This window comes from Garra rufa, chromosome 9 (assembly GCF_049309525.1).
Source record: "Garra rufa chromosome 9, GarRuf1.0, whole genome shotgun sequence".
NCBI lineage: Eukaryota > Metazoa > Chordata > Actinopteri > Cypriniformes > Cyprinidae > Garra > Garra rufa.
This window is the reverse complement of record NC_133369.1, coordinates 35,509,229-35,533,397: the sequence shown is the minus strand read 5'-3', so window position 1 is coordinate 35,533,397 and position 24,169 is coordinate 35,509,229. Positions and strand designations below refer to the sequence as shown.

Here is a 24,169-nt window from a genome sequence, read left to right as displayed (position 1 = left end):
GCTAATCCAAAACTCTCTCTCTCTTTCAGTTTTATGTTTAATCTCCTTGTTCTAGTCATGATTTGCACTTTAATAGGGTGTTATGTTTAAGGAACAGCTGTCTCTGTGTATATATCTGCAGTCCATTAGCTCTGATCAACTTTATTGTAAAACGCCTCTGTTTGATGTCACTAATGTCACTTTGTCGTGCCTTGCATAATAATTAATACATCTCATTAGGAGGTTTTATATTTTCAGGAGTAAAATGAAACTCGGTCTGTGATATTCAGAAATAAGATATCAGACTCAGAATATATATCATTACAAAATATTACAGTTTAAAACAACATTTCTATTTTAATACATGTAAAATGTAATTTATCCCTGTGATGTTAAATTTTAAGCAGCCATTCCTCCAGTCAAATTATTCTAATTATTTTTTGGGAGGAGAAATCATTTTAACATGCTGAATTGGTGCTCATTAAAAATGTATTATGTTGAAAACTTGTTCTGCTCGATATATTTATTTATTTATGAACAGAAAGTTAAAAAGAAAAGATTTTTTTTTTTTTTTTTTTTTTTTTACATTGCAACAATGTAGAAGTCTTTACTGTCACTTTTGCTTGAATGTGCCCTTGATGAGGATTTTTTAAAGATTAATGTAGATTGACTGTGCAAAAAAACTAGCTCAAAAGAACTGTGCTGGTAAACAAACTTTATTGAGAGCATTCAAATTAATGTACGTTACCTGCTAGTCAATTCTAGAAACACCTGAATGAATACATATTTATTTTGATTTTAAACAACTTCTGACCTACAGGCTTATGTTTAAATGCTTGGAATGAGTTTTGGAGACAAATATAAGTCTATAATGATTTTTTCTCAGAAAACTGTGCACAAGTGTTCCTCCAAACTTTTTAAACACAAGTTGATTGAAAGAATGTCCAGAGTGCGCAGAGCTGTATTCTTTTTTTTTTTTTTTTTTTGAAGGCCCCTTGATTTTTTCCATTTCAAAAGTTTAGGATCAGCAAGACTTGTAATGTTTTTTTGTTTGTTTTTTAAAGAAGTCTCTTTTGCTCATCAAGACTGCATTTATTTGATCAAAAATACAGAAAAAAAAAAAAAAACAGTAATATTTTGAAAGGTTACTACAATATACAATAATGGTTTCTATTTTAATATTGTGTAATTTTTAATTTATTCCTGTGATGTAAAGCTGAATTTTTTTCAGCCAATACTCCAGTCTTCAGTGACACGTAATCCTTCAGAAATCATTCTAATATACTGTAATTTGATATTATAATTAACTATGTTTGAAACAGTTGTGCTTCCAATTTTTATTTTTATTTATTTATTTATTTATTTATTTATTTTTGTGATACTTCTTTCAGAATTCTTTGATGAATAAAAAGTTAAAAAGAACAGAATTTATTCAAAATAATCTTTTCCATCAATAAAAGTTTTAAAAGGTATATTGTTAGAACAGATTACCATTTTAAATAAATGTTCTTTTTATTTTAATGTATATTAAAATAGAAAAATATATATTTTACATTGTAATAATATTTCACAATAAAAAAATAAAATAAAAATTAAAGAAAAAAAAACACTTAAAGGTTGTATCAGCGATTTCTAGCCTAAAACATAAAGTGTCAATTTCAGCTGACCTTTCTTCACGATCCGCTCGCTGCCTGCCCCATAAATTGTCTGTGAAAAAAACGCGTCTCTCTGGTCAGCCTAGGGTCCAAGATATGCCAAAAAAACAATCGGCGCTATCAACTATTCCACAGATAAACAAACAGTGTTCCAACCAATCAGCGTCAGGGGTTTGGTGTTGTGGACTTTCTTACTGGTGCAGGGATGTGAGGGAGGCGGAGCGAAAGTCCACGACACCAAACCCCTGACGCTGATTGGTTGGAACACTGTTTGTTTATCTGTGGAAAGGTTGGTAGTGCCGATTGTTTGTTTTTTTTTGGCATATCTCGGACCCTAGGCTGACCAGAGAGACGCGTTTTTTTCACAGACAATTTATGGGGCAGGCAGCGAGCGGATCGTGATGAAAGGTCAGCTGAATCTGACACTTTATGTTTCAGGCTAGAAATCGCTGATACAACCTTTAAGCAAAACATGGTCAGGTCAAAGTGCCTGAATAACTTTGGTCTTAAATTGTAAGACCGGCGGAAAATGTAAAGATGCGATTTTCTAGGCCGATAAGATTAGGAACTACACTCCCACTCCAGTGTAATATTCAAGGAAGTTTGCTGCCGTAATATTGGACGCACCAGGCGCAGTAATATCACAAAGCCTTAAATTAGTTCCCAGCTAGGTAACTTCCAACGAGGAATGCTCCCTGTGCATGCAGTTGGTCACGTTGTGCTGCGATGTGCTGCATGATATTACTGCGCCTGCTTCGGCCATGTTATGGCAGCAAACTTCCTTGACTATTACGCCAGAATGGGAGTGTAGTTTCTAACCTTATCGGCCTAGAAAATCGCATCTTTACATTTTCCGCCGGTCTTAGTACACGATATAACTGCAGAAGATTCAAGTATTAAATAGGACAAATACTGAAACTTGTTGGTCATTTTTGAACGCGATGCTATTGGTCTAATAGGATTCAATGATCTATGCTAAGCTATGCTAAAAGTGATATCGCCAGAACAGGAGAACGGCTGAATGGATTTCAAAATGGTAAAAATCAACTTAGTGGGAGTTGGAGAATTAGCATATTTCCAAAAAAAAGTGGAGTGTTCGTTTAATGGTAGTCCGTTCTATGGAGAAATTTTTGGTATAATGCATCATAGTTTACTTTATTTTGCTATCCTCACTTACAATAATGAACTATAGTGTCCTGCACCCACTAGTAAAAACTATATAAAATATTATATCTGCTGTCTGAGTAATTTTTGGTTTGACTGTATGCATGTTAGATGTTATTAGATTTACATGATAATTTAATAAACGTTTTAAAATTAGGCTTCCTCATACATCCATGTTTTCCAAGAGAATTCTGGTTCCCTTTGGGAAAAAAAAAAAAAAAAAAAAAAAAAAAACTAAAATATAACTATCTTCATTTTTACTTGTTTTGTCTTTTTTATTGATCGATTGATTGATTGTCATTTTGATCAAAGTAGGCCCCAGACCCCCTGGTTAAGGAACATTTTTGTGTTATTTAATCATTTAATGGTTTAATATATTATTATATAGTTTATTACCACAACCAAATATTGTTCATTATATTAAAACCAAAACTAAGTGTCCAGGACGACACAAAATAAAAAGTCAATTTATATAAAACTATATTTTACCTCTGATTTACAAAATGTCATGACTTCTATAATACCTATTATATTATGTAAACTCGATACAGTAAATTCATAAAGATTGTCAGATCAGCTGTTGACTACTAATACATCTTTGTCTAGTGTCTAGTTTATCTAGTGAGAAGCTCGACGTCAGTAAAAAGTGGCCATATGAAGAAACCACCAAAGTTAATCTGAATCAATATCCAGTGAAGTGTGCAAATGTGTGTTCATGCAATTCCAACCTCAATGAGTTTCTGAAACCTCTCTAATAATGTAAATATAATGTCGGAATAATTAAATGAGTGGAGAATTTTACCAGCCAGCCTATTTTCTCTCCTCGACAAATTAAAAAGTGAAAAACCGTAAAATGTAAATCACTTCAACTCACATCAAGAGTATGCCTGGACATATTCCAACTTAACTCATTTTTGACTCCGTACCCTTTGGATGAAAATAGTGTCACACTAAAAACAATATTTTGAATTCATAATCCTAACAACGATATTGATGGCACAAGACAAAGGACACAAGAACTGGGGAGTTACCACAGAGGATGTATTGCGAGATGCAGATCTGATCAACTGAAGCTCAGAGAATCAATATTATTCCCTGAGTCAGTCAGACAAACGCTGTCAAACTGTGTCTTAGACGTCCAGAGGGCAAAGCGAGGGAGAAACAGAGTGCCCTTGATACTCTCTCACTAGTTTCCAATCACACCGATACTCTTGTGTGCCACTTAAAATTCAACTCTGAAATATTCACTCCCTCCAGCACAAGGCGCTGCAGATGGCGATGCCTTTATGCACTGACAGAATCTGGATTTTTAATACATTTCTCTATGAAATATATATGGCAGAAGTAACTTTAAAATGACTTTCCAGAAAATGGTTTACCATCAAATAAATAAAGAAGTAAAAAAAAAATGAAACCAACTTATCCCTGTGGTACCTCCTTCTGATGGTTCTGCTGTAATTCTTAGCAGTGTGTAATGGGATTGGTCAGGGGAAACACTGTCAGGCTCTTCTGAGAGTAACTGTGAATTTAGGCTAGGGGCACGGGGGATTGCCGGTGCCAAGGACAATGATTAATTTACCACTTCATTAGACTAGTGCTCAAGTATTCATGGCGAACACAGACACAGAGGGGTTCAGGGAGGATTAGAAAGCTAACCAAACGTCAGAGGGAGAAGGACCAAGTGTTTTTGGGGGAGGTTGTAGAAAGAGAAAGAGCACAAGCACAGAAAACTTTTCTGCGGGGAGACTTTTCTGCTCTACCTGTAATTCTGTAATTTCCTTCCTCCTGCATCAAGCCCCTGTGCGACATTTCTATTTATAGAGGCTTTTATCGTTGCCATGACGACGAATTAGCCCAAGTTTCTTTTAGATGATGGATACTGCCTATGGGTGAAACTTACCTAAGAGGTTCCTCTTATTACAAACCTTCTAGCTCACGCAAACAACACTCATTACAGCTCAAAATCCATACTGTGACTTTTAATTTACAATAAATGTCTCAAATAATGTACAATTAGGCCTGGAATACACTACCGAGGTTTTTGCCACAATTTGCAATTGCAGTTGACCAGTTGCACAGAAAATCACTTGTATAATGAGTAGCCACTGAGTTTTTAGCTTCATTATATCTTTAATCTTTTGGCCAGATCCAATTTTTGTCTCAGCTGTTTACATCACTTAAGACACGGCTCGTATACAGTACCTGTGTTTACATTAAGTCCTGTGCAAACCAGAATGATTCCATTGGTGAAGGATTTTAGCGACATGGCTGGCCTTCAGGTTTTGAATGGCCATAATAAAAAAATTATATTGGTTCATTCTGTCTACTGCACTTTAGATATTATTATGTCAATTATGTCAAAATGTTTTTTTTTTTTTTTTTGTCTTTTATTTTTTCACCTATTTTATTTATTTACTTATTTAATGTCATTTTGAAGCCCCCTATAGTAGGCCCCGGACCCTTGGTTAAGAAACTTTTCACGCAGTGTCTATTTACACTAACTGACTGGGCTAGTCAATACTACAAAAGACAACTGTCAAACAACAGCTCTAGTGGTGTAGATGGTAAAGTGCATGCCAAAGTCTTTCTGACGCAACCGACCAGAGTTCGAATCCACCTTTTTATTATTAAAAAATTATATAAATACTGTTCAGTTTCTCACAAAAAAACGATCATTTCATGTCTTAGGACATCAATGTATCGTCACGAGCCGCGGGGTGTAATTTGGATTTGTCTGTGCATGTTTTTTTTTTTTTTTTTTTTTTCTTGCAAAGGTTTGGTGCCCATCCACTGCCATTAAATGACTAACAGACTGCAACAGTTTGAGTTAAAAAACCTTTGTTTGTGTTCTACTGAAGAAACAAAGTCACCTACATCTTGGATACCCTTGGGGTAAGCAGATAAACATCAAATTCTCATTTTTGGGTGAACTATCCCTTTAAAAAAAAGGCATTAATTTTCAATAAAAAAAAAAAATTAAGAAATAATCAAAAAGATGAAAATAAAGTACAGTATCAGGCAGGGTTAGGACAGCTGTAATGAGGTCTTTATATTGTAACAATAAGTTGCCATCCATTTAATAATCTGAATTAAAGTTATAATTTGCACTCAATACGTTATTATTGCATACTGTTTTATAATGTACAACAACACTGAGGTGCAGATAGTTGTCAATATTTGCAATAAGTAGTATAAATATCAGTAAATCATGCTATTTTAACATTTAACACATTTAACATAATTTTGTACATAGAATCTATGGCTAATTGCACTTAGTGCAAATAGCATATATTGCTATTTGCACTTACTTAGGATGACCATATTTTAGTTTTCAAAAAAGAGGACGGGGTGGTATGAAAACTAAAAATGTGTCATTTCCATACCTAAACTACATATTTTACAGTCACCCTCTTACCACTGTGGTCATCCTTCATAAAACTTATATCAACCACAGTTTTATCATAGGTGGAATGCAAAATGTTTCAATACAAGTATTTCAGTCAAATGTAATTTATGCAATATTAAATAGCCTGTATTACTATTTACACTTAGTAAAAAATAGTCGCTGCTGCTAACTTTTTGTTATTTAATCATTTGTTGATTTATTATATTATATTATATTATATTACAACCAAATATAGTTTATTATATTACAACCAAAACTGAGTGTCCAGGAAGACACAAAATGAAATGTCTATTTATATTAATCTATATTTAATCTCTGTTGGATAAAACTTTATGACTTCTAGAATTACTTTTATATTATGTAAACTTGATACAATAAGTTCATGAAGACTGACTGATCAACAATTGACTAGTAACATACTAAAATCTCCTTGTCTAGAGTCTGCTTTATCTAGTGAGAAGCTTGACATCAGTTAAATGTGCCCAATGAAGAAACTACCAAAGTTAATCTGAACCAATATCCACTGAAGTGTGCAAATGTGGGTTTATGCAATTCCTACCTGTTGTTTACTGTAAGTTTGCAGTACAGAAAAATCCTGGAGTAAAATAAAGTGGTAATATTACATTGATTTGAATGAATCCAAAAAAGAGATTATTTAAAAAAACTGAAATTATCACCTGTCGCTGAAAAATGTGTTTTTTTTTTGTTTGTTTTTTTGTTTTTAAAAAAGCTATTTTGTTTGAATTCAAGTTTTTGCTACTGATTGTTTCTTTGTGTGCACAATCTCTTACGTAAGGGATAATGTACACTAACGGTCAAAAGTTTGGGGTCAGTAAATTTTTCTTTTTCTTCTTTTTTTTTTTTTGAAAGAAATTAATACTTTTATTCACCAAGGGTGTGTGAAATTGATAAAAAGTGATAGCAAATACTTACATTGTTAGAAAATATTTATATTTTGAATAAATGCTGTTCTTTTGAGCTTTTTATTCATCAAAGAATCCTGAAAAAAATATCACAATTTCTAAATAAGTACTTTGCAGGGCAACTGTTGCAATATATAATCCAATATAGATCCAATACAGATCATTCTAATAATAAATCAGTATATTAGAATGATTTCTTAAGGATCATGTGACACTTAAGACTGAAGTAATGGCTGATGAAAATTCAGCTTTGCATCACAGGAATAAATTAAATTTTAAAGTATATTACAATAGAAACCATTATTTTATATTGTAATAACATTTCACAATATTACAGTTTTCTGTTTTCTATATATTTTTTTATTAAATAAATGCAGCACTGATGACCATAAGAGACTTTCTTTAAAAACATTACAACTCTTACTAACCCCAAACTTTTGACCGGTAGTGTACATTCAGCCAGTTGTTATTGCAGAATAAACTCTAAAAGAGGTATTGCCTTGAAGCAGTGATCAGGGTTTTTTTTTTTTTTTTTTTTTTCTGGCTAAAAAAGTACATTATCATGCTTATTACATGGCTACTCCCTGCATAAGTAAAGAATTGGACACAAAATATTGATTTGAGTTGAAATATTATATCTGCTCACTAAACAAAAGGCATCCAGGATGGTTCCTGGCAGCTTCTTTTAGCAAAGACTAATGAACAAACATTAGACAAACAGGATATGGTACAATTCTTTCACTTATTACCTAGCTATTCAGGACATAATTACAGTGGAGGTCAGAAGTTTACATCCCCCTTTCAGAATCTGCAAAATGTTTATTATTTTACCAAAAATAAGAGGGATCATACAAAATGCATGTTATCCTTTATTTAGTACTGACCTGAATAAGATATTTTTTGCACATAAAAGATGTTTACATATAGGCCACAAGAGAAAATAATAGTTGACTTTTTAAAAATTACTTACTTCTTAATACTGTGCTCCCACCTGAATGATTCACAGCTGTGTTGTTTTGTTCAGTGATAGTTGTTCATGAGTCCCTTGTTTATCCTGGACAGTTAGTAGTAAGGTTAGTAGAAGGTTCAAATGCTCACTGATGCTCCAGAAAAACAATGCGTTAAGAGCCGAGGGGTGAAAACTTTTGAACAGAATGGAGATGTGTACATTTTATTTATTTTGCCTAAATATCTTCTTTTTTTCTTTTTTTTTTTCCTTTTTTTCATTTAGTACTGCCCTTCAGAGGTTACAGAATATACTTGTGTGTTTCCCAGAAGACAAAATTACTTAAATTTACCATGACCTTCAAATTTAAAAAGTTTTTCCTCCTGGAGTTTCAGTGAGTGTTTGAACCTTCTGTAATAGTTGCATATGAGTTGTCCTCAGTGTGAAAAGATGGATCACAAAAGCATACAGTCATTGTTGGAAAGGGTTCAAATACACAAAAATGGTGAAAAACCAAAGAATTTGTGGGACCTGAAGGATTTTTCTGAAGAACAGCGGGTAGTTTAACTGCTCAGGACAAACAAGGGAACAACTATGATTAACAAACAACAACAACAACAACAACAACAACAACAACAACAACAAAACAGCTGTGGATAATTCACGTAAGAGCACAGTATTAAGAATCAAGGTGATGTAAACTTTTGAACGGGGTCATTTTTCTAAATTCAACCATTTTCTCTTGTGGACTAAATGTAAGCACGTGTTATGTGAAATATCTTATTCAGGTCAGTACTAAATAAACAATAACATGCATTTCACATGAACCCTCTTATTTTGGTAAAGTAATTAACATTTTCCAGATTCTGAAGGAGGGTGTAAACTTTTGACCTCAACTGTATGGGGGCATGATAAAACCAGTAAACTGGTTTCAATGATTGAAGATGAAACTCTATTAAAATCCTACTTATTATCTTATAATCCATTACGGTGTACAAATTAACTATCCTTTTTACAGTACTTTTAATAAAATTAATAGTATAATTATAACTATAACAGAGAAACAAGATGGTAGCAGCGACATTTGTATGTAATGATAGAGCAAGTCTGTGATGTAAAGCGAAAGACATGAAAGTAGTGCCGGCTTAAGATACCAGGATGAGTGGTATGTTATTCAGAAATGCTAGTCATGACAATCAGAATCAAGCGTTCCAAAAACAAGTGTAATATATCTTTATAAAATGTTCACCTGAATAGGACAATACATAATACGGCATATGCAAAAGCAAGAAAAGTTATCTGTGTGGATAAATGTGTCACCCTCATATGAATGTTTCAACGTACTGTACATCAGATGTCCAGATATCAGATATGTATCTGATTTAGACATGCTAAGAACGGATGTGAAAAAATATAGTAGATAGTGTTCAGAATTAGTTTCTCTCTTTTTTTATATGCCATGTGTCCCCTAGCAATGAGGTGCATGTTTCTGTTTCTCTTTTATGTTTAAAACAACCTGAAAATCTGTAATCCTCTGCCATTTAGCGTATGCCACCCATTTACAAAATCGGCAAGTGCATGATGCCTAGTGTTTTAAAATCTGTTAGGACTCGAAAAGTTGTGTAGTGTATTCCAGCCCTTTAGCTCCATATATTATCAAGGAAGGCCCTCTAGAGTGCAGAAGAACCATAGGAAAGCAGCTCTGCTTTTCTCTCGCCAAAGAGAAGCACTGAAAGAAATCGCCATGACAGGATCGGCCGCTCAGACACAGAACCCCCGTAGAGCACCGGGAAGAGAGTCCGTCACCCTGAGCACTTCTTCAAAACCGACCCACTGAGCCCAGAAGAGCGAGAAAGAAGAAGCCGCCGAGAGAAGCTGCAAAGTTTAAGCCTGTATTGTGTGAAACGCCCCAAAAACTCGGCCTTGCTAGATTACGAGGGACGGCCATTTTGTGCCGCTGTCCGCGCTGAGTCTGGGTGGCACTGCGAAATTCTCCATGAACAAAGAGGCGGGGAAGTTCGTAGCAGAACGACAAACGTTTGCAAAATCTAGGATCGGAGTGAAAGAAGTTGTTTTTTTATTAACCACATTGCATCTGTGCAGCGCTTTGATGATTAGCGAAAGCTTTTATAACCCTGTTTGGATGAGATGTTTGCCTTTGTATTTGTAAAGGCTGAGATAGAGATGTAAAAAGCTAATTTCACCTGGCTTTTACTGGATTTCAAGTGGATTGAGAGCTGAGAAATATTTTTTTTTGTTTAGTATTTTCTCCTCAGTGGAGGCTGAAAAGAAGCACAAACAAATGCTACAGTGACACCTGCTGGTGTCTCTCATTAATGTTATTTTCAAAAATGTTAAGTTTTAATGTAAATGCTTTAAAGACACAGACAAACAAGTCTTACCTCTGTGACAGGAACATCATCTCTGAGCTCTGAGCAGTGGGAAGCCATCAGTCCAATCACTCTCATCACTTTGCTCCTTCTAAAACACAAATTTGAACAATTAAATGGCTCCCATCCAGCTGTTTATTTCATTAACAATTATGTTTTGTTAAAATCTGACATTTAAAGATAATGACATGTTTTTCTATCTTCCATTTTATTTAATTCCATTCAATTTATTTTTACTTTCCTACTCTGAAAAGATTTTTTTTTTTTTAATACCAATTAGTTTAGCAACCTTAAACAGTTTAAATTTATTGACCATTTTAAATTTAAAATTATTTTTTATCCAAATTATTATTAATACATTTGTCTAAAAATACAGCTTTGCCATCACAGGAATAAATTAGAAAAATAGTCATTATAAACTGTAATAATTTCACAATATTATATCATTTTACATCAAATACAGGCAGCCCAGATGAAACATTTTTCAAAATAAACTTTTCTGAAAATCCAAAAAAAAAAGTACTGACACCAAACTTTTAAGCAGTATTGTATATAATTATACCACTAATGCAATACACACCCAATGGTAAAATCACTGTAACGCACTGTAACGCACAACCTCTTGTGGCTTTATTTTACTATTTTTGCACTACTGACTAACCACACCGCATCTCAGTCTTAAATGAGCAGTGTTTAATGCTGGTTTTCAATGTCATTTAAAACTAAAATTGTTCTGTCCGTTGCTTGGTGACTGTAGTGTGGAGATAGAGGCTGTAATCCTGTGAGGGGCCAGTGAGACACATGCCTATCATTCCTTCCATTTAGAGCCAAAGGGACTGAGAGGAGAGAGACAGGCACTGCATTTCTCTAAAGCAGACACTCCAAGACCGGCGCCATTAGTGCCATCTGAGAATACTACATTAGTTATGATGCAGTAAAAGTGTAAAGGTAATTATTACTCTATAATGGTAAATTGTACAGCTAGACAGCTAATGTATTTGATAGATTAAGTGAAATTAATAAATATTGCATATCAGTCAGTAAATATATGCTGTTCTTTTTTAAATACATTTTCTGTTAATCCATATATATCCAAGCTGATTTTGTAGAATTATATACCGAGGAATTGTAAAACTTACATATCCCAGTTCGGAGCATGTCGCATCTGTTGAACCAGCACAGGGAACTGTCAAAAAGAGATAAAGAAAAAATGAAGTGTGAAATCATTTGACGTCACAGCTCAGGACAATGCCAACTAAAGAGCTGGGTGAGTGCTAATGTGCCATCACCCAATCAGTCACTCCAAAATGACTGATCACATGGCATTTATGGCTCCAAAAATTTTTTAAAAAATGTGTGAGTGCTCAACCTGAGCAATTGGGCAGATGAATGAAAAGGCTAATAGTGGGGAGACACCTGGTGGTCAGAGAGGGAATGTACTGTGTGCAAGCTACTGCTAAAAAAAAGATACTTAAATTAACAAATTACACTCAAATTATAGTTTAAATCCAAAAGAGAAATTTTACTCATCTGATTTACATTGAAATTTAAAGTTTCTGTATACATATAACCTTTAGGTATCACTGGCCACGTACACCCTGAAAGTTTCAGGAGCGACAACTGCATTTAAATGCGGGAGTGAGTCCCGTAAATTATCGTTCCATGTGTGTACGGAACAGCAGTGACTCCCGCATTTGTAACCATAGAAACATTTTGCCATGGGGGAGTGTATACGAATTTAGCCATTTGGTATCTGCCATTTTTTGGCTAAAGACTATTTTTGTCCGGCGATTTTAACTAAACCACTGCTGATAGACATGCTGGGTTTTGTTTATGTTCGGGAGGCTGCTTTAGAGAGCGCTGTCTTGCAGTGTTGCCATGTCCTCATATTTAAAAACGCTTTTAGGCATGTTGTCTGTTCTTAGCTCATAAAGCATTTGGGTGTTTTACTGTTTTTTTGCACGGGTCTGTCCTTGTTTGTTGTTTTTTTTTTTCCTATTAAGATCTGGCAACACTGACACTTCACTGCAGGGCTTGTGAGCGCAACTAGCCTAGTGTCCAAATGAGCTAAGGTTAAGACTTCTTTCAAGGTTATTTTCTTTCATCTCACATACAGACGAAGACACATTTCTGATCCGCATTTTAATACATCATTAACAACTAGTTCCGTACGCACTGCATAGAGTTTCTGTAAATGCGGTTGTCACTACCTGTAGTTTTCAGGAGTTAATGCGGTTGTCGATCCCGTATTTTAGTGAATTATGTGTGTACAGAACGCGATTAAGGAGTAAAAGGTGAACTGACAACCGAATTTAGCTGCAGTGTGTACGTGGCCAAATTGAAACCCAGCACATTCTGAGTCTATTAGGTTTAGAATGTGCGGATTACAGTTTCCATCTATGAAAGCAAAGGAAGAGGAAGCTCATTTTCAGACAGAGGCGACGACGGCAGCAGACACCCATTCCTCAGCTGACACCCTATTGTTCAACTTCCCTCATTTGATCAGCTACACTTTCGACCGCTCTATAATATCGCAAAAGAAAAGTGAGATTTGCACCGCATGGAATGGTTACAGAAAAAGTCCTATTACTTTATTTTTATTACTAAACAACATTTTTATACATGAATCTATTTGAAGTATAAATTAAGATTTCTGTCTTTCCACTGAATGTTCATGCCACCAAAAGTTCATAAAGACATTGTAAGAGTAATTCAAATGAATCAAGTTTAATCCAAGTCTTCTAAAATAAACACAATATATACAGTTATTCTGTTATATATTCCAGTGACAATTAAATTCAAATCTGTATTGCAAATCTTTATATTTATTATTTACTCAGTAAGTAGTAGGGATTCTACAATAAATCATCACAGAATCAAATCGTGGATTGATTGCTTTCATTTTTACAGATAGTACTGATTTTGATAATGAACATAAATTTACATCTGCATCCTAACTCAAGCATAAAATGTGTTTCTAAGAGACGATAAAAAATGTATTACTAATATTATCAGGCAACTCAAACCTGTTTTTTTAGTTAATGCAATATTACTCATTACAATACACAGAACTAAGAAATTATTTTTTTTTATTAAGGTACATCTTTTGTTAAGGAAACTTTCCAAACTTTCACTTTGGAGCGAAATTTGACATTTATTGTGATAATTATCAATATCATCTGATATAAAAAAAAAATACAGATTTTTTAGCCATATCGCCTAGCCCCACCATGTGACTAAATTATCAGATTAATAGCATGCGTTTCAATTGCTTCTTACCAGTTGGGAGTGTATGAGGCGTGTGGCCGTCTCTCTGTGGTTACAGACGGTGCACAGGTAACAGAGCAGGTTGAGTTTAGTGCGTGGTACTGTAGCATTGGCTGATCCGGCCCGGTCTACTGACTCCAGGACAGCACACACCTGTTGCAAGAACTGAGACCAGTCCTCCAAGTTCAGACTGGACAACCGTTCAGCTGAGAGATGAGACGAGACCAAATGTAAAGCAAGCATAAGAATTTTACCAAATCCTCTAAAATGACATGCAAAGTTTGCATATGTCTTTTCATTAAGCACTGTATACATAGCTCATATAGTACGATAAAGAAAACTATGGAGCTCATACTTGAAGAAACACCTTAGTTATATTTAGAGGCCCAAACTGAGTTCTGCAGTTTTTTGTGTGTGTGATCAGCTTGTTTTATGTTGTCTTGTTTTATGTTAATTTGTATGTCTATTTAGTACAATCTTTACATGCATCTAAAAAAATGTATAGCAGACTATTTACAGAAAATGCATATTAATATTAGTTGCCATTCTATATGACTCAATACCCTATAATATGCCTCATCTAAGTAAGCTTATATTTACATGCTTTGTTTTTAATAATAATGAATACTGTAGATAACCAAGTAAACCCTAGTTGCTTCAGTCCATTAATAGTTCCTCCTAAAATATTACAAAATTCTGTAAAGATTTCATAGCAAAAATGCATTTTTACAATTGTAATAAAAGGCTTTTTAGTTGCCAAAAAAATTATCAGTCATCAGTCAGACAACAGATGACATGTAGTTCATTGTGTCCACCAATTCAGCAAAGTTTTGATAATAGAGTCCTTAGATATTTGCATACAAAATATAATACTGTACGCTTTATAGGGTTAATCACCAGTAATGTTGTTTCAAACCTTCATAACATTCTTTCTTCAGCAGAACAATAAAGGGGATTTTCTTGAGGAAATTACCATATAACATTAAAATGAATTAGGACGGGTCTGTCAAGCACCAAAATTGCATCATAAAAGGGTTCATATGACTCATGCGGTATAACACTGATCAAATGAGAGCTTTGTGCGAGGAACACAAAAAAAGATAATGTTCCTTCTGGGATAATAATCGAGTCAGAACAGTTAATGAGTCAGTAAGCTAAACTTAAAAAATAGATCAGCACGCTTAATGAAACAATGAAATTAAAATCATTTTAGGTTATCAAAAAGCACTAGATCTTCCAAATTTACCTGAGTGTGCTGGTATGCAAAGTGTTTTGGGGTCAAAACGAACTGGAGAAGTCTTTAAAATCTAAAAACAGAAGAGCAAACTAACATCAGTGTTGGTTAGACAGAACATTGACCTATTTATACTAGAATAGGAACATAATGTTTAGCCAACTGTTCCCTTAGACAATGTCTAGATATCATCAGGCTTGGTCTAGCAATGTGTTCAGATCCTGAATGTCTCTTTACCTTTGGGTTATCCATGATGGGAGTCACTGTAAGGTCACTGTCTGTGTATAAAAGGGATTTAATACAGGCGTTCATATCACACTGCTCCTCCACCATAACACTGGATTCCTGCGGAGCACATGGACAACAAACAACATACTTTTTAACACTGGCGGTATCATAACTTCTGACAAAACAGCTAAATTATATTCCTAAAGGGCCATCTTCCTGCAGAAAAGTGCTCCAACCTTCTCCAGTAATCCTAAAGACTTTGATTAATTGGTTCAGATGCACTGAATTAGGGTTGAAGCTAAGCTCTGCAAAGTTGTTTCGATTGACAAAGTCCCTACGCAGTGTTCACTGCACTCTAATTGCTAAGGCAGGGATATCCTTTGCGGTTCACTTCACTTGATAAAAAGCGTTCACATATGTGTATTTAAAACAGAGTGCATTTATATACATATTGTATTTATATGCTTATTTTGCTATAGAGGGTTTGCACTTACATCACTATTTGGTCAGTTATCTGGATGCGCGGATATTGGTGATACTTGGATGTAAACAACAGCATGAACTGCATGGTTAATGTACTCGTGAATACATTTTTCTGCTAATATATGCTGTCTAAACCACGAAAACAATGTGTGGAAGCTGCTAAATCATATACAGTCAAGCCCGAAATGATTCATACCCCTGGCAAATTCTGACTTAAAGTTACTTTCATTTAACCAGCAAGTTTTTTTTTGACCGGAAATGACACAGGCTACTTCCAAAAGATAATAAGACGATGTACAAGAGGCATCATTGTGGAAAAAAATATATATATTTCTCAGCTTTTATTTACATTTGAACAAAAAGTGGCATGTCCAAACTTATTCATAGCCTTTGCAAACTGTCACAGTCAATGGAAAAATCCAAAGTTCTATACCATTCCAAATAGTCCAAGCTGTTCTAAAGCATCTTAATTACCCTGATTCATTGGGAGCTGTTTAAATCAACTCAACAGGTGAAAAACAGAAGCTCTCTGCTGTTGGTTTGTGGAAGAGCCATGGCTAAGACAAAGGAGCTCACTGAGGACCTGCGGCTGCGCATTGTGGCTGCTTACAAGTCAGGAAAGGGCTATAAGACCATATCTAAATGTTTTGAAGTTACAGTGCAAAGTATTATCAAAAAAATACAATACAGGACGTGGTCGGAAGCCAAAAGTGACACCTGTGCTGGCCAGGAGGATAGTGAGAGAGAGGTAAAAAAAAAGAATCCAAGGATCACCACCAAGGCCATCCTGATTAATCTGGGCTCTGCTGGTGGTCCCTCAAGACAGTCCAAAAGACACTGCACACCGCTGGGTTCCACGGATGCAGACCAAGGAGGACACCACTTCTCCAGATAAGGCACACAATAGGCCACTTGGCCTTTGCAAGAGCTCATCTGGACAAAGAAGATGACTTCTGTTCTTGTGTTTTATGGTCAGATGAAACAAAAATGTAATCGTTTGGCCACAATGATGTAGCCTTCATTTGGCATAAAAAAGGAGAAGCCATGTCATGTCAAACATGGTGGTGGGAACCTAATGTTTTGGGGGTGTTTTTTAGCTGGTGGACCAGGGACCAGGAGCAATACAACAACAACATCCGGCAACATCCGGCAGTCTGCAGAGAAACTTGCCCTTGGGCACCAGTGGACATTTCAGGGTGACAACAACCCAAAACACACAGCAAAAGTGGTGAAATGGTTAGCAGACAAAAACATTAACGTTTTGCAGTGGCCCAGCCAGAGTCCTGACTTAAATCCAATTGAGAATCTGTGGAGGGAGTTAAAGATCAGGGTGATGGCAAGGAGACCCTCCAAGCTGAAAGAGTTGGAGCTCATCGCTGAAGATGAATGGGCAAAAATACCAGTGGAGACATTCAAAAAGCTGGTCAGCAATTATAGGAAGCGTTTGATTGCTGTAATAGCCAATAAAGGCTTTTCAGTTGATCGTTGAGAAGGGTATGAATAATTTTGGACATGCCACTTTTTGTTCAAATGTAAATAAAAGATGATTAATCATTTTATCCACAATGATGCCTCTTGTACATCGTCTTATTATCTTCTGGAAGATGTCTGTCTCATTTCTAATAAAAAAAAAACCTTGCTGGTTGAATAAAAGTAACTTTAAGTCAGAATTTACCAGAGGTATAAATAATTTCAGGCTTGACTGTAGAGAAGGACTTGACTTGACAAACTAAAGTTAATAGGTGGTAAAGATACATACGAGCAGTATTAAGATATTAGCCTAATATTTCACCTACCTGACCGGAAATGATAAGAACAAACACAAATGTTGTCAAGATTCTTGCTCTGGAAATCCTGATTAGGTTCGGCCAACCACAAATGCCTTTTGTTTCTCAGACAGTTTTTGCACTCTTCTCCTTGATTTGTTAGAACTTTTGTCAGTCTATAGTACTCCAAATATTTTTCCCAGTCCAACCGATTAGTACAGCCCAAAACATAATAACTGACCATTTTCAGCAGCAATAATCAGTAAAATATGCAAGTTTCGTTCGGTTCAGTGGCAGTGTTTACGTTCAGTGCCGCCAACATGGCTGATTGATAACATGCCTTGAAAACACTCTACAAGTATATATCATCACTTCAGGCTTCTCTACCATGTTTGTCGGAGTTTTCTCTGCGAGGACATTGCAGGATGTTTCAAATCAACAAGTAAACTTCACTGGATATCCCATGTTTAGGGAATAGTGAGCAGCTAACACTGCGTTGAGACCCTGTCAGTGATAAAAATTATGTAGTAGCAGATTTTGAGTATATCCAGTAGATGGTGCTGTGGTATAACAAAATAGATTTGCAAACTTGTCCACTAGTAGGGTTTAGGCTAGAAGGGATACAGCTCTGGCTACTGGGCGTGCGCACATCAATCTAACATTATTTTTGTCACACTGTACAACAATAATACTGTTTTTGTATAATAGTAAAGGCTAAGTTTAGGGTTGGGGTAGGTGTAGACGTTAATAAAACACAATCTAATAGGTAGAACAATTTATTTCGCAACCACAACCCACTAGTAGGCCTGTGCGTAATTTTTGCACAAGTATAAGGAATAAATGAATGTCCTAGAGCTTTCCACTATGACGTTTTCTTGGTTTTGATTGGGTTTATTAGGCATGCTTGTAGTTTTGGACTGTACTGCAGTCAGTCATGTAGAGTCACAAAAACATTTCACAAAATTAGTATTTGAACACTTTCACAATTTTTGGTTGTGAAATATTAGTGGGAGATGTTAATGTGTTTACTATAAATTACAGTGGGACTATTTTTTTTTTTAGAAATCATTGTAAATTGTAAAAAGTTGTAAAAGTTCGTTTTGAGTAAAGCTAGAATCATTGTTATGCAGATGCTACTTGGTGTGATATTTTGTTATAGAATGAAAATTATACAGTTTTAAGTGTGGCTTAAGGGTCCAAATAAGTTTCTGGGATGATTGTACGCTTTTGTTTTTGACCTTACTTGAATTGCAGAGCCTTTGTCTTCTGTCTCTTGAGCTGTATTGCTTGTTCTGGGAGTTGGTCTGGAGCTGTTGGATGAGAGATACAAAAACTACTGAAACATACTACATATCATGATACTAGCATTGAACCCTCATGATATACCAACACTATCAAGACACTAGACACACCTAAATGTTTCTCATGATCTTAAAACCTTTTCATCTAAATGGTTGAAAGTAGTTTGGTAGACAAATGTAAATTGTGCCTGCATTTGCATTTCTTTCAAAACTAAAAATATATATTTTTAAACATTTTAATGGATGAGTTGGACCAGATACGATAGTGGTGAAAATGCAGCCAACATTTTTTTTTTTTTTTATATTTTTGGACACTGCATAATTCCAATACTGAAGACCTTACTACTAATATAAAATGTGGAAGGTAGTAATTAATTAAAAAAATGAGTAGGTGTCCAAACGTTTGACTAGTAGTCAGTGTTGCCAGGTCTGCGGTTTTCCCACGGAATTGAGCTACTTTAACACTGTTTCCGCAGGTAGTTTTTCATGTCTGCAGGTTGAAGTGACCCCAATAACGTGACATTTAGCCCCTAGAATGTTAATTTTACCAGGGAAACCCCAGCAATAAATGTGTATTTTACCCCCGGAACGTAATATTTACCAGGGGACCCCTCAACGAAATGAGTTTTGCATAGCAAATGGGCGGGTGAAAACCTGGCAACCCTGCTGCTAGTGTACATTAAGGCAAAAAAACTAAAATGAGTTCTGATTTTACTGCATTTGAATTTTCACAAACATGTCTAAAGAACCATTTTTTAAATTGAGATTCATACATCATCTGTAGTAAATAAGCTTTGTGTGGATAGGATAGGAAAGCATTTGGCCTTGAAAATCTGGACTCTGGACTTTTTACTAATCAAAAATTATGTTTTGATATATTTACAGTAGGAAATGTACAAATCTTCACGGAACATTATCTTCACTTAATATCCTAATCATTTTTGGCATAAAAGAAAAATCGCTAATTTTGACCCATACAATGTATTTTTGGCTATTGCTACAAATATACCCATGCTACTTAAGACTGGTTTTGTGGTCCAGGGTCACATTTATTAAATTGTTTATACAGTAAAATATTGTGAGATCAAATATATATATATATATATATATATATAAAACATAAGACTCTTATCGGGCAATAAAAAAAATATTGCTGTTAATCTATTCTTAAAGTTGGGTTGGGAGCTGGGTCTATACTACGCAAGCTATGATGACTTTCACCTTGACATTTTAGCGGAGATGTATACCTAGTCGAATTGCACTGTAGGGGGCGAGAACAAGTCTTCGAACCTGTGTGTATGCCTACTGTGAAATTACCACATCAAACGAGACGTGCTAACATGGATGCAGCTATGAAGCCGCCGGGTTTGCTTCAGGGCAGGTCCGTTGCTAGACCCTTTTTACTGGGTCATGTGCCCCATTGAAAATCTGCTGTGCCCCAGTAAAATCTCAAATTTGAGTTATAATTTACTTTGATAATCCCGAAATAAAGACATTAAACTATATGTAACAACTGAATAAACGCTTCTAAAAGCAATGCAGTTTAACTATGCATGCAGATGTCCATGCCCACGCGCATTTAACTGCAACGCACACGTTGCGCAGCCTTTTACTCAGAAGTAAATGCAGTGTAGGAATAGTTGGTTACACAAGTTTATATAGTTAATTGTGTTGTAAATGCAATTGTCAAGCAGTTTGTGATGCATTTTGGAAACAGGATATGAGCCCCTGGTCTAATGCGCCACCTGGCTTGAAAAACCCGTTCTCAAAGACTTACTTTTAGTCATTATTTTGTTAGCACACATATTCTGAATGCCTTCGGCAGAATTCAAATTAGCCATTTTAATCTAGATTAATTCCAAGATTACAGTGAGATTAATCTAGATTAAAAAAATTAATCTATGCCCACCACTAATATATATATATATATATATATATATATATATATATATATATATATATATATATATATATATATATATATATATAAATAAATGAAGATACAGGAAAGTGAGTTGAGGTACCTGAGGAGGAAAATCGCCTCTCTGGCATCAATGTCCAGCGCAGACTTTGGTCTAAACTCCATGACGTTACCTACAATACAAAAACATCACAAAGAAAATGGTCTGAGAAAAGGCATATGTATGGACATTTTTTGGTAAAACAGGGAGTTTAAGAACATGTTCACTTCTACTGTTCTGAACGAAGCCCATTTTGACAGATTAAAATTTGACATGTACAGTACATGAGTGTTTCAGTTGATTCATGGTTACATAAGCTCACTCTTCTCTCATGTATTCCCCTCTGATAATATGCAGCGGAGGTATTACCCAGCAGCAATCTAATCCTTGAGTTTACGGATGTGTGTGTCTGTGTGATTTAATACTGAACATAAATATAATTTGTACAGCAGGGCAAACTGAACATGAGTACACAGGCTCACATATGTGTACGTGCTTGGCGACTACACATGCAGAGAGCTAAGCATAAAATCCACAGGCCCTTTGAGGGCACACGGAGTGTAGCAGTATGGCATGACATTCTGATTATCATGTCTGTTACATTACCTAATGTGAAGGACTTGCTGAGGTTTGGGCTGGCTGGGTCAACAGGTGCTGTCTGTGCTTCCTTGGCTGTCTGAGAAGACACAGGGGCCAGATGCAGGCTGAAACACACACACACACACACACACACACACACACACACACACACAATCAATTAGAGAAGAGACTAGACACAATCATAGTGAACAGTACACTTTAATATAAAGGTTTTGGTCATACTGCATCCTCAAATTTAAAAGAAAACAAATAAGCATTTATTTTGCATAAAGAAAATATAGCAGGTATTAAAACAACTATGTTTTTTTTTTCCCATTTTGGCATTATTAGTATTATGTGATTATATGTGATATGGGGGAAATTTATATACACTGACTACCGTAATGGAGTAATGAAAACCATCCTGTCTCAAGACAATGATTACTATTTTTTGGTCATCAATTATAAAAAAAATAATAATAATAAAAATAAATAAATAAATAAATAAATCACTGGTATATAAACAAAACATTCCTATGATGGCAAAGCTGACTTTTCAGTGGCAATTACTTTAGTCTTTAGTCAGTGTCACATGGTTCTTCAGAAATCTTTCTAATATGCTAATTTGCTGCTCAAATGTGTTCCTTTTTCAGGATTTTATGATGAATAAAAAAAAAGTTTAAAAGAACAGCATTTCATTTAGTTATTATTATTTATTTTACTCTATTTTATTTTTTGTTTTTGTTTTTTTTATAAAACTGTCACTTATGATCAATTCAACGTCCCCTTGCTGAACATTAAATTATTTAACATAATTAAAAAATAAATAAATTAAAAAAATTTACTAACCCCAAACCTTTGAATAGTATTTGAACCTGTTTTGTATCATAATTTGATGATAATGATACACATACATTAATATAAGTAAGATTTTTAATGTTTTTTTTTAAACAAAGTCTCTTCTGCTTACCAAGCCTGCATTTATTTGATCTAAAATACAGCAAAAGCAGTAATATTGTGAAATATTTTTACTATTTAAAATAAATGCTTTCTATCTAAATACATTTTAAAATGTAATTTACTCCTGTGATCAAAGCTACATTTTCAGCATCATTACTCCAGTCTTCAGTGTGACATTATCCTTCAGAATTCATTCATTCAATAAACATTTATTATTATTATTATTATTATTATTATCATCATCATTACTACTATCAGTTGAGTTTTTTTTTTCTGGATTCTTTATCAAAGATCAGCATTTATCTGAAATAATGAGCTTATATAACATTTTACACTATACCATTCAAAAGCTTGAACGATTTCTGATGGTTCATGTTACTGGAGTAATTATGCTAAAATTCAGCTTTGAAATCACAGGAATAAATTCCAATGTAAAATACATTCAAATAGAAAATGTTCAAATATATATTCAAATAGAAAGTTATTTTTAAAAAATTCTAAATGTTACTGTTTTTGCTGTGCTTTGGATCAAATAAATGCAGGCTTAGTGAGCAGAGGAGACTTCTTAATTTTTTTTTTTAAATCTTACTGTCCAAAAGCTTTTGGCTAGCAGTGTATATATTATCTACACCAAAACGTACTGAACAGGAACAATAAAATGTAATGATCATAATCCTTCCAAAATCAAAGTCTTCCTCATTCTTTAAAAATGCAAACTCCTGGACAAATAACAATGCTCTTTGTGTTGGCCCACTCACAGCAGCTGACAACAGCTCAGAACACAATCACAGCCAACGTCAGCACCACTCCACACTTACAGACTTCATCAGATCTGCTGGAGCCTAACAGTCTACAACCAAAATTTAACCAATCTGCTTTGTCTTAAAACATCAACATACACAAATTAATGTCAGCATTTCCTAACCTATATTTAAACATGATCAATAACATCTGCCTCTTCATGGTTAACAGCAATAAAATACACGTATGTGCATAACTGTCCTGGTGTCATCAACAAATGACAGATGTGGTCTGTTCCCAGTGGAGGAAGCACCAATATGACCGAGAAAGCTTTTTATAACCTGCATTTATTGTGTTTTCTAGGGTGGGACAAAGGCTTATTGTTTACGCCATTGTGCTGAACACACAGGCAGTGCATGAAGTGTGCCATAGGGCTGTTTGCCCACTCACTGCATCAATACTAGACTGAAAGCATCTGTGCACAAGATGATCTACAGAGACATATTAACACCAAACTTTTTTTAGGGCTTTTGGCATAGGCCACAATGAAACACTCAACAGAATAGGTCAGGAGCACCTGATATTTGGATATTTGTCAAATATACCTGGACATCAGTGAGATGACATCCTGCTCTTTTCCCATAGTGATGCATGTCTCTGAAAACGCTTCCCTCCAGAACGGGTGAGATAATAAATGGTCCCAGGTCAACCTACAGATGACATTAATAAAGGAGATTCACAGATGAAGCTACAGTGCTAATGTAATGTGACAGGTTCAATGGTGTGGAAGGAATTTATGCTTTTATTGCAGGTCACATCATTCATAGTCGCTAAGCAAAAGTCTGTTTAATTTTGCTATAAATTGCATAATTTATTTAAAATTAAAGAGCTGAAAAGATTATCTGGTGTCTATCATTGTAGTGTATATGAAGCCTGTTTCCGCCACTGAATATAAAATAAAAAAGGTTATTACTTACTTTTATTGGTTACTTTTTATTTCACTTATCTCACTAAAATACTTTTGTCTCTAGAATTGCTTGATATAAACTCTCAATTGCAAGTTATAAAGTCAGAATTGCGTGATGTAAACTCACAATTCTGACTTGTTTCTCACAAAAAAAAAAAAAATAAATAAATTCAGACATCTTCCTCGGAAATGCAAGTTTATGTGTCACAATTCTGACTT

At 34.8% G+C, this 24,169-nt stretch overlaps 1 protein-coding gene across 1 annotated transcript in view; it reads right to left on the bottom strand.

Moving 5' to 3' along the window:
- Window positions 1–24,169, bottom strand: part of ulk4 (unc-51 like kinase 4) — a 177,957-nt gene that overhangs the window by 144,860 nt on the left and 8,928 nt on the right. The window contains exons 2-10 of the mRNA XM_073847841.1: window positions 23,589–23,693; window positions 21,310–21,407; window positions 20,767–20,836; window positions 18,685–18,751; window positions 15,202–15,309; window positions 14,977–15,037; window positions 13,743–13,936; window positions 11,603–11,649; window positions 10,476–10,554 (exon numbers count right to left, since the gene is read on the bottom strand). Coding sequence (XP_073703942.1) covers window positions 10,476–10,554; window positions 11,603–11,649; window positions 13,743–13,936; window positions 14,977–15,037; window positions 15,202–15,309; window positions 18,685–18,751; window positions 20,767–20,836; window positions 21,310–21,407; window positions 23,589–23,693 — 829 coding nt within the window. The remainder of the gene's footprint in view (window positions 1–10,475; window positions 10,555–11,602; window positions 11,650–13,742; window positions 13,937–14,976; window positions 15,038–15,201; window positions 15,310–18,684; window positions 18,752–20,766; window positions 20,837–21,309; window positions 21,408–23,588; window positions 23,694–24,169) is intronic.